Here is a 15,672-nt window from a genome sequence, read left to right as displayed (position 1 = left end):
AAACCAGCCTTTCCCATCCTCCATCTGGAGCCCCCACCTGAACTCCAAGGGTGTGATCAGCATTTATGTGACCTGGAGTCAGAAGTCTCCATTTGTTGAACTGCAAACCCATCTAGGGAATTACTCTCCTCTTTGACAACCCCCTGTCCCTGCCTAAGGGCGCAGAGTTCCACCACTCACCTCTAAGTGGACTCACTCATGGAGACTCTCTCAACTCTTCTGGCAGCTTGTTCTGTAACAGCCTTGACTGTCCACAAAGACTGCCAAGGCCCAGAGACACACGTGAGCCTGGCACGCCCAGCTCATGGCCCGTTGCACAGTCACCTCAATAGCACAACCAGGCACATTTCTCAAGAACAGCAAAGCAAGGACAGAGTGGCTCTCTAAGCTCTCGTTCAAGGCCCTGTACGCTTGTACTGGGCAATCTGTTTCCCATCTTACCTACTCACCCATGCCTCAGTTCCCATTCCTGCCGCAGATAACACTGGGCAGCAAATTCGCAAACCTCCTCTCCTCTGCTGATTTTGAAAAGTCCACCCTTCCCCCAGAAGCAGCCTTGGCCATCCCAGCCCAGTGGAATGCCCTCATGGACGTGGACGGTAACAGCGATCCTTGCTCCCCTGATTTGCTGGACACTTATCGCTGACGGCCTTGGCTCCTAACCTCTTTTGACACCACTGTCAATGTTCTCTCATGTTCACTGAACACACAAAGGGGACACTTGAGTTGCTCAGATGTCATCTGGCCACTGCAGACAGCACAGCACCTACGTGCAATCCACATCCTCAACGTACTCTTCAAGGGCCTGCAGCGCACCTGCCCCTTCACGAGGTTTCCCTACCATTCTGCCCTTCTTGTTACTTTGAAAACACAGCAGTCCTCCCCCTGAATCATACCCATGTAGTCTCAATTGGTTCACTCCAGAAGCTCCAGATTACACTGTCCATCACTGCCCTGAATACCAGGGCAGGCCATCAGAATGACATGCACATTTGACTATCCCTGGGTGCACTGGATCTATGTGCCTGTAAGCCCTGGAGCCACCTGCACGGTCTTGGAGACATGGATCCACCACCTGCTCCCCTCTGCTTCCTGCTATAACTTCTGCTTGTGTTGCTCAATGCTGTGGATCCTCCAGCTCCAAAGTCCCTGGGATTTTAAGACAATAGTGTGCAGGTGGCATTTATTGGGCACCAACTTCGTGTCTGCACTGCCACACTGAATACCCAGAGCAGCCCAGGAGCAGACTCTTGATCATCCCTGTTTTTAAAATAAGAAAACGAAGAAGCCGAGACATGCTGGGCCCATGGTCATGGAATTGTCTTGTGTCAGAGCTGGGGGTCTGACACGGGCGGGGTGACCCCTCAAGCATCAGGAACAGGACTTCCGAGTGATTATCTAGCACATCATTTACAACCTCCACTCCCAACTGAGCTGGGAAAAAAAAAAAAAAACTCAACTCAATGAATGAGGTCCAAATGAGACATGATGTAATATGACTTCAAAGCCCTTTTCACCAGAAGCAGGAGTCGGGCAGGGCTCAGTGGATGCCATAGGAGCTTGCTTTCTTTGCAAAGGCAACTGCTGTTACTCACAGTAGACAATCAGAGAACATTCCAGATTGTCAAGTGAAGGCTTGTTTCCCCTTCTCTGGCCCTTGGGCGTTGAGTCAGATGACTGTACAAATTCCAAAGCATCTCTGCAGTTCCTATGAATCAGGGAGGTGGTGGGATGTGCATGGAAGCCTATTTTCTGGGCTCCAGCCAGAGGCTCCTGGGCCCATGGTGGTCCTGGGGCAGTGGTGGTCCTGTGCCAGGGCTGCCAGAAGCCATGCTTCAGTATGTCCAGATCAGTGTGGTTTGGATATGACTGCTGAGTCCAGCACGGCCCTCAAGCCCATGCAAAAAAATGCAAAGTCCTGCCTCTGAGCAAGCCTTACTCTGTACCAAGGATGGACATAAAGCAGATGAAAAAGAGGCATCTTCACAGAAAGAGAAAGGCAGACCCAAATGTAATGGCTCTATTCTTTAATTGCCATTTTTCCTGATGCTCAGCAATAAAATGTATATTCATTGAGCAGCAAGAAAGAAAATCATACTGATGATAAAATGTCCTAGTTGGAAATTTTTATATCTCTATTTCCCCACAAAATAAACATCTTTATATTCACAACACTTTGTTTGATATAGCTAAAATGTTCTAACATTAAAAACTGCTTTCTAATCTAATGATAAATAACCACAAGTCCAGGGAATAATTAAGTACACACACAAAAAAATATCCAAGTCTGTGTTCACATCAGTAAAAAGATGGCAATTAAAGTAAGTGATAGCTATAATTACCCACACATAACTATATTTCAGCAAATGAGCAAACAGATAATTATTTCTGGGAAACAGAGGTAGCATGCAGATACTGGCATTCAAAAGAGAAATCATTTCCTAGAAAATAACACTATTTCTGTTCCAATTAGAACTTTAAGTTATTTTAAACATTTACTTTCATCTTGTGCCTTTATTTAGAAAGGACACTGTACTATCTGAATTATGATTCTGTACCGTTAATTGCCTTAAGTGTTATCGTGACCAGATCAAATGCTGCACACAGGGACATTTGTTCAAGTTGTCCAATACAGATGGAGAAACCTCCTGACTCTGTCCTCTGCACAGCACTTACTGGTTCATCTGCAACATCCATCACTGTTTCAATCAGAGGATGCCTAGAGGAACCCTGGTACACAGGGCATGCAGCTGGATATTTTAATAGTCCTGGGGAAAGTGTCGGGCATCCAGAAATTGATGGTTTTCACAAGAGTAGACCAGCGTATACACGTCCAGTTGCTTTGAGAGACTGTTCCCCAATTGAAATGATTTTTCTTTTGTGCACATAACTCGAGATTTTCAAGTGATCTTCAATTAATGTCCACACAGGAACAGCTTTAAAATCTGCTTGCCATAAGCATTTAAGGGAAAACACATAAATCTGTGTCCAGGGTATGGACCTGCACTATTTGTTTCATGCTGGAGTTTAGAAGCCTGCGATTGCCAAAGGCTCAGTTCTCTGGTATCAATCTCAAGGAGCATGTTCCATGAACATTTCCATTTGGGTCTGGAGCGGTTTCATTTGCATGGTTGATTTTTGCATTTCGGTGAAATTTTTGTAGAGCAAGACTTGGAGCTTTTTGTATTAAGTTTTCTAAGACCCTTTCCCAAGTGGTAGCTTTTGTCTTTAGCCTCAAAGTTCTGAAAAATTAAACCTTTGAGGGAGGGAAATTCCCTTCCTTCCTGCGCCTGCGTGGACACCCCTTTCCCATCTCTCTAGTTTTTTAAAACATTGTGGGATTGTAGCTGCCGCACACATCAATGACCCCCCCCCCCCACAGATGGGAGGGGGCATCCCTTTCTCCCCTAGAATATGTGTGTTGTTTTTTTTTTCGTTTTTGCACCCTCTTTATTCTGTCACCCTGGCTAGTGGATTATCAAGTCTGTTAATGTTTCCAAGGAACACTTCTTTTCCCAAAGAACCAACATTGGTCTTGTTCTCTGTATTTCAGTGAAGTATGTCCTTGCCTTACTGCATCTTCCCTCCTACTTTCTTGGTGCTTATTTTCTGCTCCTCCACCCTTATTTGGATCCCCCTTCTCTCCTAGCACATAGGTTTAAAGCTACCTGTGACCATCCGTTGAGACCTCAGCCACCCCCCACAGGTTCTGTCTTATTTTCACGGACGTTAGTTGGAATATTTTGGTTTTCAATTCAGACTTTGTTTTTTTTCTTGAATGCATGGATTTCTGGATTCAAGAACTTCTGAACACTGTGGAGCCCTAGCTTCCCCTCTGCGTGGACTCTCAGTACCCTCCCGTGTCACCAGCCTGGCAGGAGAGCTCTTAGTCTGTAAAGTACTGTGTTATGAGTTATTCATGCCACAGTTTGCACTAAACGAGTCCTTTAGAGTTTAATTCTTTTAAGTTTTCTCCATGTACGTCCTTAGACCTTCCACCAAGACCCACTTGTTCCGCCTTTCAGGTGGTCAGGCCTCTTTTGCCCTCTTCTCCATCTTTTGAGTTGATTGACGTTGAGGATGCAGCTGGCAGGTGGGATTTGTCCTGTATGATATTAGAGAGTTTTGCTACCGACTGCACTCACCTTTTAAGTGATTTTTCATGCCTTCTTCTACCTCTGAGCATTCCAAGTCCACCAAATGCTTAATCCTTTATGTTTTTATTTTTTTTCTAAAAATATTCTTAACTCCCTTTCATTTTTACAGGAATTTTTTGTTACTTTTAAAAATTGGTGTCACCAGTTATTTTCTTTGAGCATGTGAAGTATGCCCTTCTACTTGTCTTTGGGCCTCAGCTGCTCCTTTGGTGGTCATTTGCCTCTTTTAAACCCCTGGCTGCTTTAGGATTCGTGGTTAGCCTTTATTTTACAAGAATCTCACTATGACCCTGGCAGTGGTTTTATTTTCATTTTTCTACTCAGGCTTTCCGTAGGTTTGAATTTAAAAATAAAAGCCAGGCTCAGTTGGGCTTACTACACAGACGGGTGGGTCCTCCTCAGGGTGCACGTCCCTGGCCTGCAGGAGCACAGCCTCTGTGTGTCGGCAGCACCTGGTGTGCCTCTGCAGGCTGCTCCTGCCGTCACCCCCGCTCTGGCACCCACTCCTGTATCTGCAGGAGTGCACTGTGGCCTTCAGGTTCTGTTTGCCCAGTCATCTGCACCATCGCAGATTGTCTCTTGGGTTTCTGCTGCTGTTTGTTCTGTTTTGTGCACAGTAGAGGGTTGTTCCCATCGGCTACAGAGTCCACCGTGTGCTAGTCAAGCCTGTAAGATGCCCTGTAGGGTGCCCTGAGGATGGCCTGTAAGGTGCCCTGTAGGGTGCCCTGAGGATGCCCTGTAGGGTGCACTGTAGGATGCCCTGTAAGGTGCCCTGTAGGGTGCCCTGAGGATGGCCTGTAAGGTGCCCTGAGGATGCTCTGTAAGATGCCCTGTAGGGTGCCCTGAGGATGCCCTGTAAGGTGCCCTGTAGGGTGCCCTGTAGGGTGTCCTGCAGGATACCTATAAGGTGCCCTGTAGGATGCCCTGTGAGGTGCCCTGTGAGAAGCTCCAGTGAGCCCGCCTCTGGGCACTCAGCTCACGGGCTCCGTCCTCATGCAGTGTGGACTCACCAAGGAGACTGCAGCTCTCTTCTTGGCTGCTCTGTGCTTTCCCAGGGGGAAGCCTGCTGCCCGGCTATGAGGCTGCTCTAGGAAGAGGCCATGTGAATGGACTGACTAGGATTCTCTGAGGCTTGCAAAAACCCCACACATGACCTTGGAAATGCACCATCCCTCAGCCAAACCTGGGTTTGCTGCTGGTTTGATGCCTGCCTCACGAGGAAGCTAAACAAGGGCACATTGCAGAGCCATGCCCAGCTTCCTGACCCTAAAAAATACAAAATCACAACCATTTGATGCACAAAGCCTCTAAGATCTTCCTTGCCCGAGGGTGTGGAAGGGTTGGAGGCCGGGGATGGGGTGGGGTAGGGATTGGGAGGTGGGGGCAGGTGTTGCACAGCATGGATAACTGCGGCCATCCAGGCGCCAGTGGAAAGATCACACTAGGCCCAGGTGATCATGCGCGAAGGTGCTGTCAGCCTTGTGTCCAGCTGTTCCTGTGCACTGCTTCCCTTTCCCTCCAGTGGACGCCAGCAGCAGGCCCGCTGGGGGGTTTGGAAGGAGGGTCTCGGGTTTTACAGTCAGCACCACTCACCGCTTTCCTCAGTGCTGGGGCCAGGGTGGGAAACCTCACCAACGTCTGTCCTCTGGCCACGTCCATGTGCCCTGGTCCTAGGATTCCAGCAGCCCTCCAGCGGCTGGGACAGAACCCGGGGTGGCCCCCATGCTCAGCAGGCGCTCTCCCCAGGCCAGGCCCAGCAGGGCCATGTCTTCCCCCTTCTCTTTGTTCTGTGCCCCCCCCCCCCCGGAGGTTCTCTATGATCTTCCATTTCCCCTGATGGTTCTGTTTTGTTTTAAGCAACCGTGTCTAATTAAGTTTAATTTCATCCTCTATCATGCTTCATTTTATTACTGAATTTTTCAATTTTAGAATTTCCATCTGACAATCTGTGTGTGTTTTATTTTGTTCTTGATTGCCCGTTTCTGCTGAACCCCCCGTGCTCCCATCCACACGGCCAGGGCACACGTTCTTACTTGAAGGTGTACATCTTTGGACTCCAATCTTTTGAGCCCTTCCTTGTGGATATGCTGTGACTGACAGCTATTTCTGCAGTGATTTCTCACCGACCTGTCTTACTGCTTTTGACTGTGTGTTGGACTTTGTATTTGAAAATCAGTTTGCAGGAATATTTTGAGGTTGGGATGCAATTATTGTCTTTAGGGAGAGTTCACGTGTTTCTCCCTGGAAACCGTGGGCCCTGTTGCTCCAGCAGCACCTGGGTCATCTTTAGGTTGAGATGTTTCACGGCTGAGCCGTGGTTCCCGGGTCTGGCCACCGACTTTTGGAATAGGTACTTGAAATCCCTCCCTGAAGGTCCTGGTTGGTCCTAGGCTTGGTCTTTGCACCTAGAGTCCAGCAGGCCACAGGAAGCACAGGTGGGCTTCTTGGCTGCCTTCACGGGGCCAGGATGTGCCTCCTGCGTGGGAGGAAAGCCAGAGGACGGTCCTTCTGGCCTCAGAGCCTCCTGTCTCCCTTTCAGCCCCCTCCAGTAGCTCTCTGTCTTGAATGTTCTCTAGCACCTTCAATCAGACTGAACAAAAAGACTTTTTCCCAGCTCTTCTGGATGTGCCCAGGGAAACCATGGCCAGTCATGGCTAGATGCTGTAGGCATCTTTTATACAGGAGAAAAAATATCTGTTTCCACAATTTGAGATACCTGCAGCCAAGCCGATTCCCACGCAATGTTCTCATTAATGCCCTTCAAACACCTGAAGGGACTTTGGCATTTATTTCTATTCCTTCAAGATTAATTTGTTTCACATTTATTAATTATGAGAAAAATATTTTTAATTGAAGTTATTGGTGGAGCATCTATTTCCTCCTTCTTCTTAGTTTAAACTCATTTTACACTGGCTCTTATGGACCAATACTGTAAAGCTTTCTGAAAAGTCACAAATAGTGAGTGCAATTTTAATTCCTTAACCCAGGCGATAATATGCTGACAATAATACCTGCAGTGCAGTTCACAGTTTAGATCCTATTTTCCAGTTATTAAGCCTACTCCATTTTTATATTTTAAATTCATTCTTCCTAGAAAGTTGATACAGCTTAAAACTTTCATCCATTTACTTCTAAGTTTAAAAGTACTTACCATTTGAGACGGAATTTCCATTTTCAGCAGTAATAGCACTAGATAGTGAATTAGATAATTGAATTCCATGGTTATTTGCATTTCTATCTTGAGTCTCCGAAGCAATTTCTGATGTACTAGGATCATCCCGTCCAGTTAGGTTCATGTTAGTTTCAAAACCTAAAGTAAAATTTAGAAAAGATTATTCTTGTATGATAAAATGTACTGAAAAAATGAATAAAGCTATGAAGAAAATAATAAAGGTCACCAAATCAAATGTTAATTATAGTTAATACAAATTGATAATAATCCTTAAATTTTTGGCCTATATGATACTCACCAAATATTGTTGCAACACTGTTAAACATGAATGAAAACACTAAGTGGTAAAAGCCAACTTCATAATTTGTCATTTCCAAACATTTACTTATGACTTTTGATGTCATAGGTCACACAGCTTATTGCAGTGTTGCTCAAGTTGAGAAGGCCGTAAGCTCATGTATCCGGAATTCTGGATTATTACATTGAAATATAGTAAGACATTCTTACAGCTTTCACAAATAACAAATGTTTTCAATGTGATGATACATTTTTATTATTCCTTTTGGAAAAGGAGACTTCCAATGCACTACACTGATTCTGTACACTAAAATAATTAAACACTTACTCTTTGTCCTATATTGAGTGTCCTGTGGTGCATGAGGTCAGAAGCCATTGTCTATATTTAGTAAAGACCAAATGAAGGCTTTTGAACACCTCAGTGTGTGGCCTTTGGAACACACTCACCCAGGCAGACTGTCCCAAGGTGGGTGCTTTGACCTCAGGAAGGGTTACAAGTGACCAGAGCTACACATCAAGCAGGAGTTGGTTACAGCCCCTCTGTACACCTCTCCACCTGGCCTGCAGCCTCCCGTGTCAGTTCCCTCTCAGGCCAAGACCTGGATTGACTCTCACTTCTCAGAAACCCCAAGAAGCTCCAGACCGTGGAGGGGGTGATGAACAGAAGGCGAGTTGTGCTGTGTTTGTGCTTTTCGTTGATACTCAGTGGATTCTGACTGTCTTGAAGCTAGGCCTTTCAAAGGTGTAGACTAACAAATTATTCAAAAGCGATAACACATCTTTTGCATTATTATACTTGGTTCATGGCAAAACAGTGTGTTATCATCCCTGACCCCAATAACCCAGATCCCAAGAGGCAGAGACATTACCCATATTTTGCTGGGAATTGAGGTCAATCAAAGTCACACAGCTGGAAAGAACTAGAATAGAATTTTAACCCTATATTCTGGTTACTGTTCAGTTTTTTTCCCACTAAAAATCAAATTAAATAATGTCCTTTCCATGCGTAAAATTCTTGGAAGAACAGCTATTGCCTACAATATGAAGAAAAGTGGAGGCAGAAAATGTAGGGAGAGAGGAGGAAGGAGGCGCAGGAAGCAAACAGGCAATGGGGAGGGACTGGGAAGGCGGGAGCCTCCAGAGCTCATCTGTCCAGGCTGGACTCTCCAGGCCTGAGCTTCCTGACTGTCCCTCGGTGACTTTGCCTCCCTTGCTCCTTGGTCCCTGCATTCATGTGGCTCCCAGGCATGTTCCTCTTTCAGGTTTCATGTGCTATTCCACATTCCCTCCCCCTCCAGGTGCTCCCCCATCCACCCTGCATCTCCCACCCACAGGTCAGGACCTTGGTCACGTCCCTGCAGGGACCTCTCATGAGCTAACATCCACAAAGCACAGCCTGCTCTACCCAAAAAGGAAGACACAGCTGAAGACTGAGAGGTGGAAGATGCTGGATTGAGAGAATGAAGGCAACCTGGTCAGAGAGTCCATGCAGAAAATCCTCAGATGGCCAAAGCCTTCCTGAGCAAGGAGGAAGAAGCAGGATGCATGGACTACCACGTCACAGGGATCAAAACGGCACAGCACTGGTGTAAAAACAGACTCGTAGCCCAAGGAACGGGAGAGAGAGCTAAGAAGTAATCCATATATATGGCCAGGTGTTTTCCACATGGTGCTCACAACACACATTGGGCAAAGATGACCATCTCCAAAAGTGATGCTGAGAAAGTCGGATATCCACACGCAGCAGGATGCATGATTAAAGCTTCTCCATGAGACCTGAAACAGTGCAACTATCAGGAGAAACAGGGGTAACACTTCAGGACATTGGAAAGGGCAGGGAGTTTTTGGATAACACCCCAAGAGAAAAAACACAAAACACAAAAAGAGAAGGAGGGGGTTATCCCAATCTAAAAGCCTTTGTACAGCCAAGGAAATGATCATCAAAAGGAAAAGGCTGCTCACAGGTTGGGAAGAAACATCAGCAAACTTTGCCTCTGACCGTGGGCTGGTATCCAGAATATATAAGGAATGCCCCAAACTCCAGAGCAGAAAAACCAATTAAAAAATATGCAATAGACCTAAACAGACATTTCTCAAGAGAAGACATACAAGTGGCCAAAAGGCATAGGAAAAAATGCTCAGCATTACCAGCCATCAAGGAAGTGCAAATCAGAACCCAGTGAACCTCCACTCGAGTCCAGGTGGAAGGCCTACGTCAAAGACAAAGACGGCAGGTGCTGCCAAGGACAGGAGACAGGAGTGCAAACTGGCACAGCCATAGTGGAAACCAGTAGGCTGAGGATGGAGCTAGCGTGACCCTGCAACCCCCCTCATGGCGCACATACCAAAGGAAGCGAAGTCAGCATGTCGGGGACACCTGCTCTCCTGTGCTCACCCTCTGCTCCCCACCAGCAACGACTCGAAAGCAACCTGCAGACCCACCAGCTGATCAAAGACAAGGAGTGCCCTGCACAAACTCAACAAAGAAAGAAATCACGGCCTTCACAGCAAGGGGATGGAACAGAAGTCTTTAGGTTAAAGGAAGTTACCAGGCACAGAAAGACAGGCCCTGCGTGGAACCTAAAAACCTGGATCCCACCAGAGTGGAAAGGAGGACAGTGGGTACCAGAGGTGGGGCAAATAAGGGAAGGGAGAGAGGGGCCGGTGGATCCCTGGTGCTAAGTTACAGTTGACAGGAGCCAGGAGTTCTGGGCGCTCGGCACAGTGGGGTGACTACAGACAACAAAGGCATACTGTGGATTTCAAAGACTCCAGAAGAAAGAATGTTTCAACACAAAGCAATGATAATGTCTGGAGAGGCAGACTCGATAATCTGATTTAAACATTATTCAATGTACACAGGTTTCAAAACATCACGTGCTACCCCATGAGTATGTACAAGTTTTTTGGTACCAGTTAAACATAAGTTTAATTTACAAATGTCACAGCTTCAAAGTCCAAGCTGAAGAACTTATCTAACCCAGTTAAACGCCCAGTAGCCAGCCTGGCTGCTGACTCCCTTGCACATGAAAACTCAGTCAAAGGCCTTCCGCCCAGCCAGCACCCGCAAGGATAGTGACGGAAACAGACAGCTCGGTTGGTCTGCAGTGTCAGGATCTCTGCTGTTCCTGACCGCCAATCTGGAACAGGCTGAAACTAAATGAAGGATCATTCATTTTGGTCCAGTCCAGAACTTCTGTCTGTGAAAAATTTCCGTTTAAAGCCATTTAAGCCAGCCCTTCACCTGCTTTTATTTCTGTTTGGGCTAGTTTAGTTTTCTACCCTTCAATTTGGGTATTTATTGAGTGCCTACTGTGTGCCCGGTACTCTCCAGCAGATGAAGGTGAGGAGTGAATCATGGTGGCGGAGTCCCGAGGTAAACTCCACGGGAGGGAACACTTGTGCGTCCTCAAGGTTTGGCAGCACGGTCAGGTCAGGGCACCGTCTCCCTGAGGGGGCCTTTCAGCTCTGAGAAGGCACAGGAAGAACTCCCTGTCTGAAGAGCCAGGTAGCAGCGACCTGAGAAGTCAGCATGTGGGAGCACAGGAGTGACACAGGGAGACAGGGGCCACCAGACAGGGCACCATCTCTGCCGTCCACCCACACGTCATCGCTGAGTTCCTCTGTGTTGGGTCTTCCCTCCTTAGTTCCTTTGCTGATATTCATGTTCTTTTGGGATGGTCCTTATCTGCCCATATTAGCAGGGGAGTCCTGGCTCATTGCGTATGGGCCGGTGTGTGCTCCTCAGCACCCTTACCCCCAGTTAAACCCATCTGTGCCCCAGCACCTGTGCCTGCCTTGTTAACCTCTCCATCTAACCCCAGGAGAGCCAGTGCAGAAGCCCTGGGTAATACGATTTTGCTGTGAAGGGGCAGCTTAGAGAGGGCAGGTTGGCAACCTTCCTTGCCCAGACCACCCATTACCTGGGCACAGCACTGAAGCAAAGACAAATGAAGGGCACACTGGCATTCTATCTGGAGAGGCCTTTGTCCCTAAAGCACTCATGCAAGATGCATATTTCATGAAGAATTTGGGAATGATTCAGAGCAAATAAAGTCACCAAGCCCATGTGTGCCTCCAAGCAGTGGACATCAGCACTGTGAGGGCGAAGAAAAGTCACCCAGAAAGAAAAGAGGTGACACTCTCGAAGGACCTAAGCAAACCAAAGAAGTAAGGAGAATCCCATCTAGTCCCACAAAAATCCCACAGGCATTTTTGTGTCTCTGCGTCTCATGAAATATATGGTGTGCAATCCAGTGCCTGTTCTAGCTGGGTGCATGGTGATGGTAGCACCAGCAGGCTTAAATACCTAAGGGTTTGTTTTTTTAAGCCTCTAAACAGAGTTCTCTGTTTCTCTGTGACCTTTGCCTCTTCCACAAACACAGGTGAGGTGAATCACATCAGCATGTGACTCAAAGATGAAGTTCTGGCCTTCATATTAGGATATGATTATTCCACACAAGTATGCAATGTAGACACATTTAAAGTGAATTTTAATCTAATGAGATTAAAAATCTTTAAATGTTAATATAGTTTTTCACTTCTCCGGTTATTTTTATATAATTTAAATGTCATTTTGGGTGGCTATGATTCTTTTACCCGTTTTCTATAGGAGGTGATCCCCCCACACCCCAGGGCAACCTCATGGGTGTCTAGAGACATTCCTAGCTGTCACACCTGGGGGAGGGAGGCCACTGGCATCTAGTGTAGGGAGGCCAGGCATATGGCAAAATGTCCACGATGCACAGGGGCCCCCACGACGAGGCCCATCTGGCACAGAATGTCACCAGTGCTCAGTGAGGAGCCCGCTTCCAACACAGGTCAGGTCCCACCGGCTCCCTCTCTGCTGGCTCTTACCTGAGCTGAGATCCACAGGCTGCGTGGCCCTCCACGCCGGACGCCTGCTTGTCCTGGAGGAGCCTGTTGGCCTCTCTGCACCCCTCATTCCGCAGGAGCACAGCAGCTCCTCATGTTGTCCACTCCCCAGGAGGCAGGACGGTCACCCCTGGAGCACAGCAGCCCTCTCCCCAGGCCAGGGCAGCTTCTGTCCCCACTTCTGTCCCCACTATGCTTCAGTTTTCCACCCAGTGCTTCTGGCTCTGGGCACACTGCTCTCCCTGGCTGGCTGGCTCTGTCTCCCTTCTCTAGAACATGGGCCCTGGGAGCCAAGCCCTCCCCGTGCCATGCTCCAGGGCCCACAGCAGTGCCAGGCAAGGGGAAGTCACTCAGTGTGGGTTGGAAGAAAAGAAAAAGAAGGAACAAACAAGAAACAAAGTGTGACGACATTATTGTCATAAAGATTGTGTTTTCCCAGCACAGCTGCACCCTGTGACTGTAAAACAGTTGATAGGCTTACTCAATCCAGCCCACGCAGGTGTGTCTGGTGGGACCCTGCACCAAGACAGCACTCCTCCCTTCACATCAGATGATGGAAATGTGAGAAAGGACTTCCAAAGGGAGTAATGTGCCTTGGAGGTCCAATTTCAACTTAAAATCATAAGGTCAGGAAGATATCTCATTGCCCCCAGTGAACATTTTCTAGTATTCAAAGCACCGGAGCCATTTGCTTTCTACCTGAGCGTGGAGATTTGAAATCGATACCTGACATCAGGTTTGAAGTTCTCATGTAGTTTCACCATGTCCTGCCAATTGTCCACGTGCAAGGGCCACACATATTTAGTCTTTTTAAAGTCTTACATCAGTCTACAGTTTCCAGCACCAGCAAGTTAAAGTCAATTTGGTAAGTGTTGGAGTGCTTTTTCTGAGCCAATGTGATCCTGAATTCTTGGTGTCTGGGTGCAGCAGCTCACCAGGACTGCAGTGAGTGGGGCTCTGTGCACCCCGACCCCCTCCCCAAGGCCCAGAGAGGGACTCAGACAGTGGGAACATCGGAGGGATTATTTCTTTGCTTCTATAAGCTCCTGTGAGTGTGTACTGTACTTAAAAAAAAAACAAAAAAAAAAAAAACAGAGGTTCACTTCACTCTCTAAATCTTCACTGGCCATTTCTAAAAAAAGTTTACCTACCTCCAACTGTCTAAGCTTCTGTCCCTGGAAATGGAACCTGGCCCAGGCATAGAGGGCTCTAGCAGTCATCCTGCCCTGGAGGGACTCACATCCTCGGGAGAACACGGGTGGAGTCCTGGAGTGAGACCACCAGGCAACTGTGGCTGTCAGGGATGTTTCCAGGAGTGCCCATGGGGGAGGGGTCTGACTCCTCAGGCAGTACCTGGGCCATCTCACAAGTCCACCCTGATGTGAGAGGAAGGAACAGGAATGGAGGGGAGAAGGAGGGAGGCGGAGAGAGGGAAGGGGCCAAGGATGCAGACTCTGCAGGGCACAAGAGGCTTCTTGCTGGGGAAAGTCCCTGCACACACTTGAGGGAGGAGAGGCCTATGACTGACACAAGCACTTCTCAAGTCAACGGCTGCAGGAAGCCTGGCAAAAGGCAGAGCTTGCCCACGAAGCCCGGAGCCCGGCGGCTGCCCCCCGGGGTGCTGAGAACTGAAGGCAGAGGAGCAGGGCGTGAGCGGTCGGCCAGCCGCGCTGCTCAGACTGGAGAGTTCTCGTGCACTCAACATGTTCTCAAGCCCTGCAGGGTCGGCACGTCACGCCACGACGTGGCTTTGTGCTTTACAACCCACGCACCTGCAGGAAATAATCCCTCCCATGCTCCCACTGCAGAGTGCCGAGAGGACCCAGTGAATGGGAGGAAGTCGTGGTGCAAACTGGTGAGAGCCAGGAGGAAGGCAGAGAGGACAGCCCATCAGTAGGGGAAGGTCGAGGAGTGAAAACTCTGGGAAGCTCCAGGGACTCTCGTCCGACTGGAGATGCCGGCCCACTGACAAGGGCGTCCCCGGAGCCTCGCCAGGGAGCCGCTTCTCAGGTTCTCCGGGACCCAGCTCAAAGGGTGACTGCCCTCAGGGCGCCTTAGTGTTAGGGTGGCGGGTGACCAGGGCTGAGAGGAGCAGAAGAGGCCCCGGGAGCCCACTGCAGAGCTTGAAGGGCGGCAGGAGGAGGGCACCGGGATTCTGGAGGCTGGACAGCACAGGGAGAGGAGGCAGAGGAAGGGGCGGCTCCGCCCAGGGCTCCGTGTGGGGCCGGGAGCAGGGCTGTGGCTCCTGAGGCATCACAGACTGCGTCCACAGGCTTTCTGAGAAAGGGTGTAGTCTGAAAAGGAAAGTGGTTCTAAAAACATTTCCTTGGTAAATAAAAGCGTGTGAGCCTCGAGGTGAGACTAGGACTGGAACAGCAGTGAGATTCAGCCTCGGGCAGCGGCGGAAGGACCGGGAGTGCTAGAGGAAGGGGAGTCCGAAGTCCCTGTGCTAACCCCAGCAGCTCTCTCTGCAGCAGGAGCGGGCCCAGGGCTGTGCAGCTGAGTGGAGCCTACGAACCCCTCGGGAAGGGCTTCTTCCAGGAGGAGCTGGTCCTGGGAGCCAGGAGGTGAAAGCAGAGTGCAGAGGGGAAGCGGGTGCAGGCCGCAGGGCAGGGCTGGGCAGGGGTGGCTGCACCGGGAGCTGCCATAGGAGGTCAAGGACAGCCAGGGGGAGGCGAGCAGCAGTGTTTGTTGAAGGAGAAGGCTTGAAACTCACCTCCCTGGCTCCTGAGAGGGTGATGGTTTACAGTGCATTTTGGAATCAGGAGACAGGACCCAGGTTCCAGTGGGGCAGGAGGAAGACAGGCTGGCAGCCGGGCTGCCCTAGCTCTGAGAGCGCTTGGGAGGCACAAGGAGTATGAGGCGCGTGGCACCCGTGACGCCCGTGGCTGTGGCTCTCATGGCACTCTACAGGAAGAGTCCTCCCAGGAAAGGCCACTGGGCCCAGGGAGTGCAGGACTCTTTCCTACCTGGGCTCAGGAAGGGGACAGACACAGAGCGTGGTGCCTGTGCTCTCTGGGCCTTCTCACAGTCTCATTTATAAGACCAGACATCACAGCTGGACCTGCCTTCAGGCATACCTGGAAAGTACATAATTAAATTTGGACAGGCTCCCCTTGACCCGAGGTCAGCATCCAGTTTGTGTTAAACCAAATCTGGTTTGAGTTAGAG

General features: G+C 49.0%; 1 protein-coding gene across 4 annotated transcripts in view; it reads right to left on the bottom strand.

The window, feature by feature from the left end:
* The window catches only part of Myo16 (myosin XVI), a 524,759-nt gene that overhangs the window by 29,547 nt on the left and 479,540 nt on the right, over positions 1–15,672 (bottom strand). For all 4 annotated transcript variants that reach the window (XM_078016333.1, XM_078016334.1, XM_078016331.1 and 1 more), the window contains exon 33: positions 7,309–7,467. In XM_078016333.1, coding sequence (XP_077872459.1) covers positions 7,309–7,467 — 159 coding nt within the window. The remainder of the gene's footprint in view (positions 1–7,308; positions 7,468–15,672) is intronic.

The sequence above is a fragment of the Ictidomys tridecemlineatus genome, chromosome 6 (genome assembly GCF_052094955.1).
Source record: "Ictidomys tridecemlineatus isolate mIctTri1 chromosome 6, mIctTri1.hap1, whole genome shotgun sequence".
NCBI lineage: Eukaryota > Metazoa > Chordata > Mammalia > Rodentia > Sciuridae > Ictidomys > Ictidomys tridecemlineatus.
This window is presented reverse-complemented; position numbering and strand designations above follow the sequence as displayed.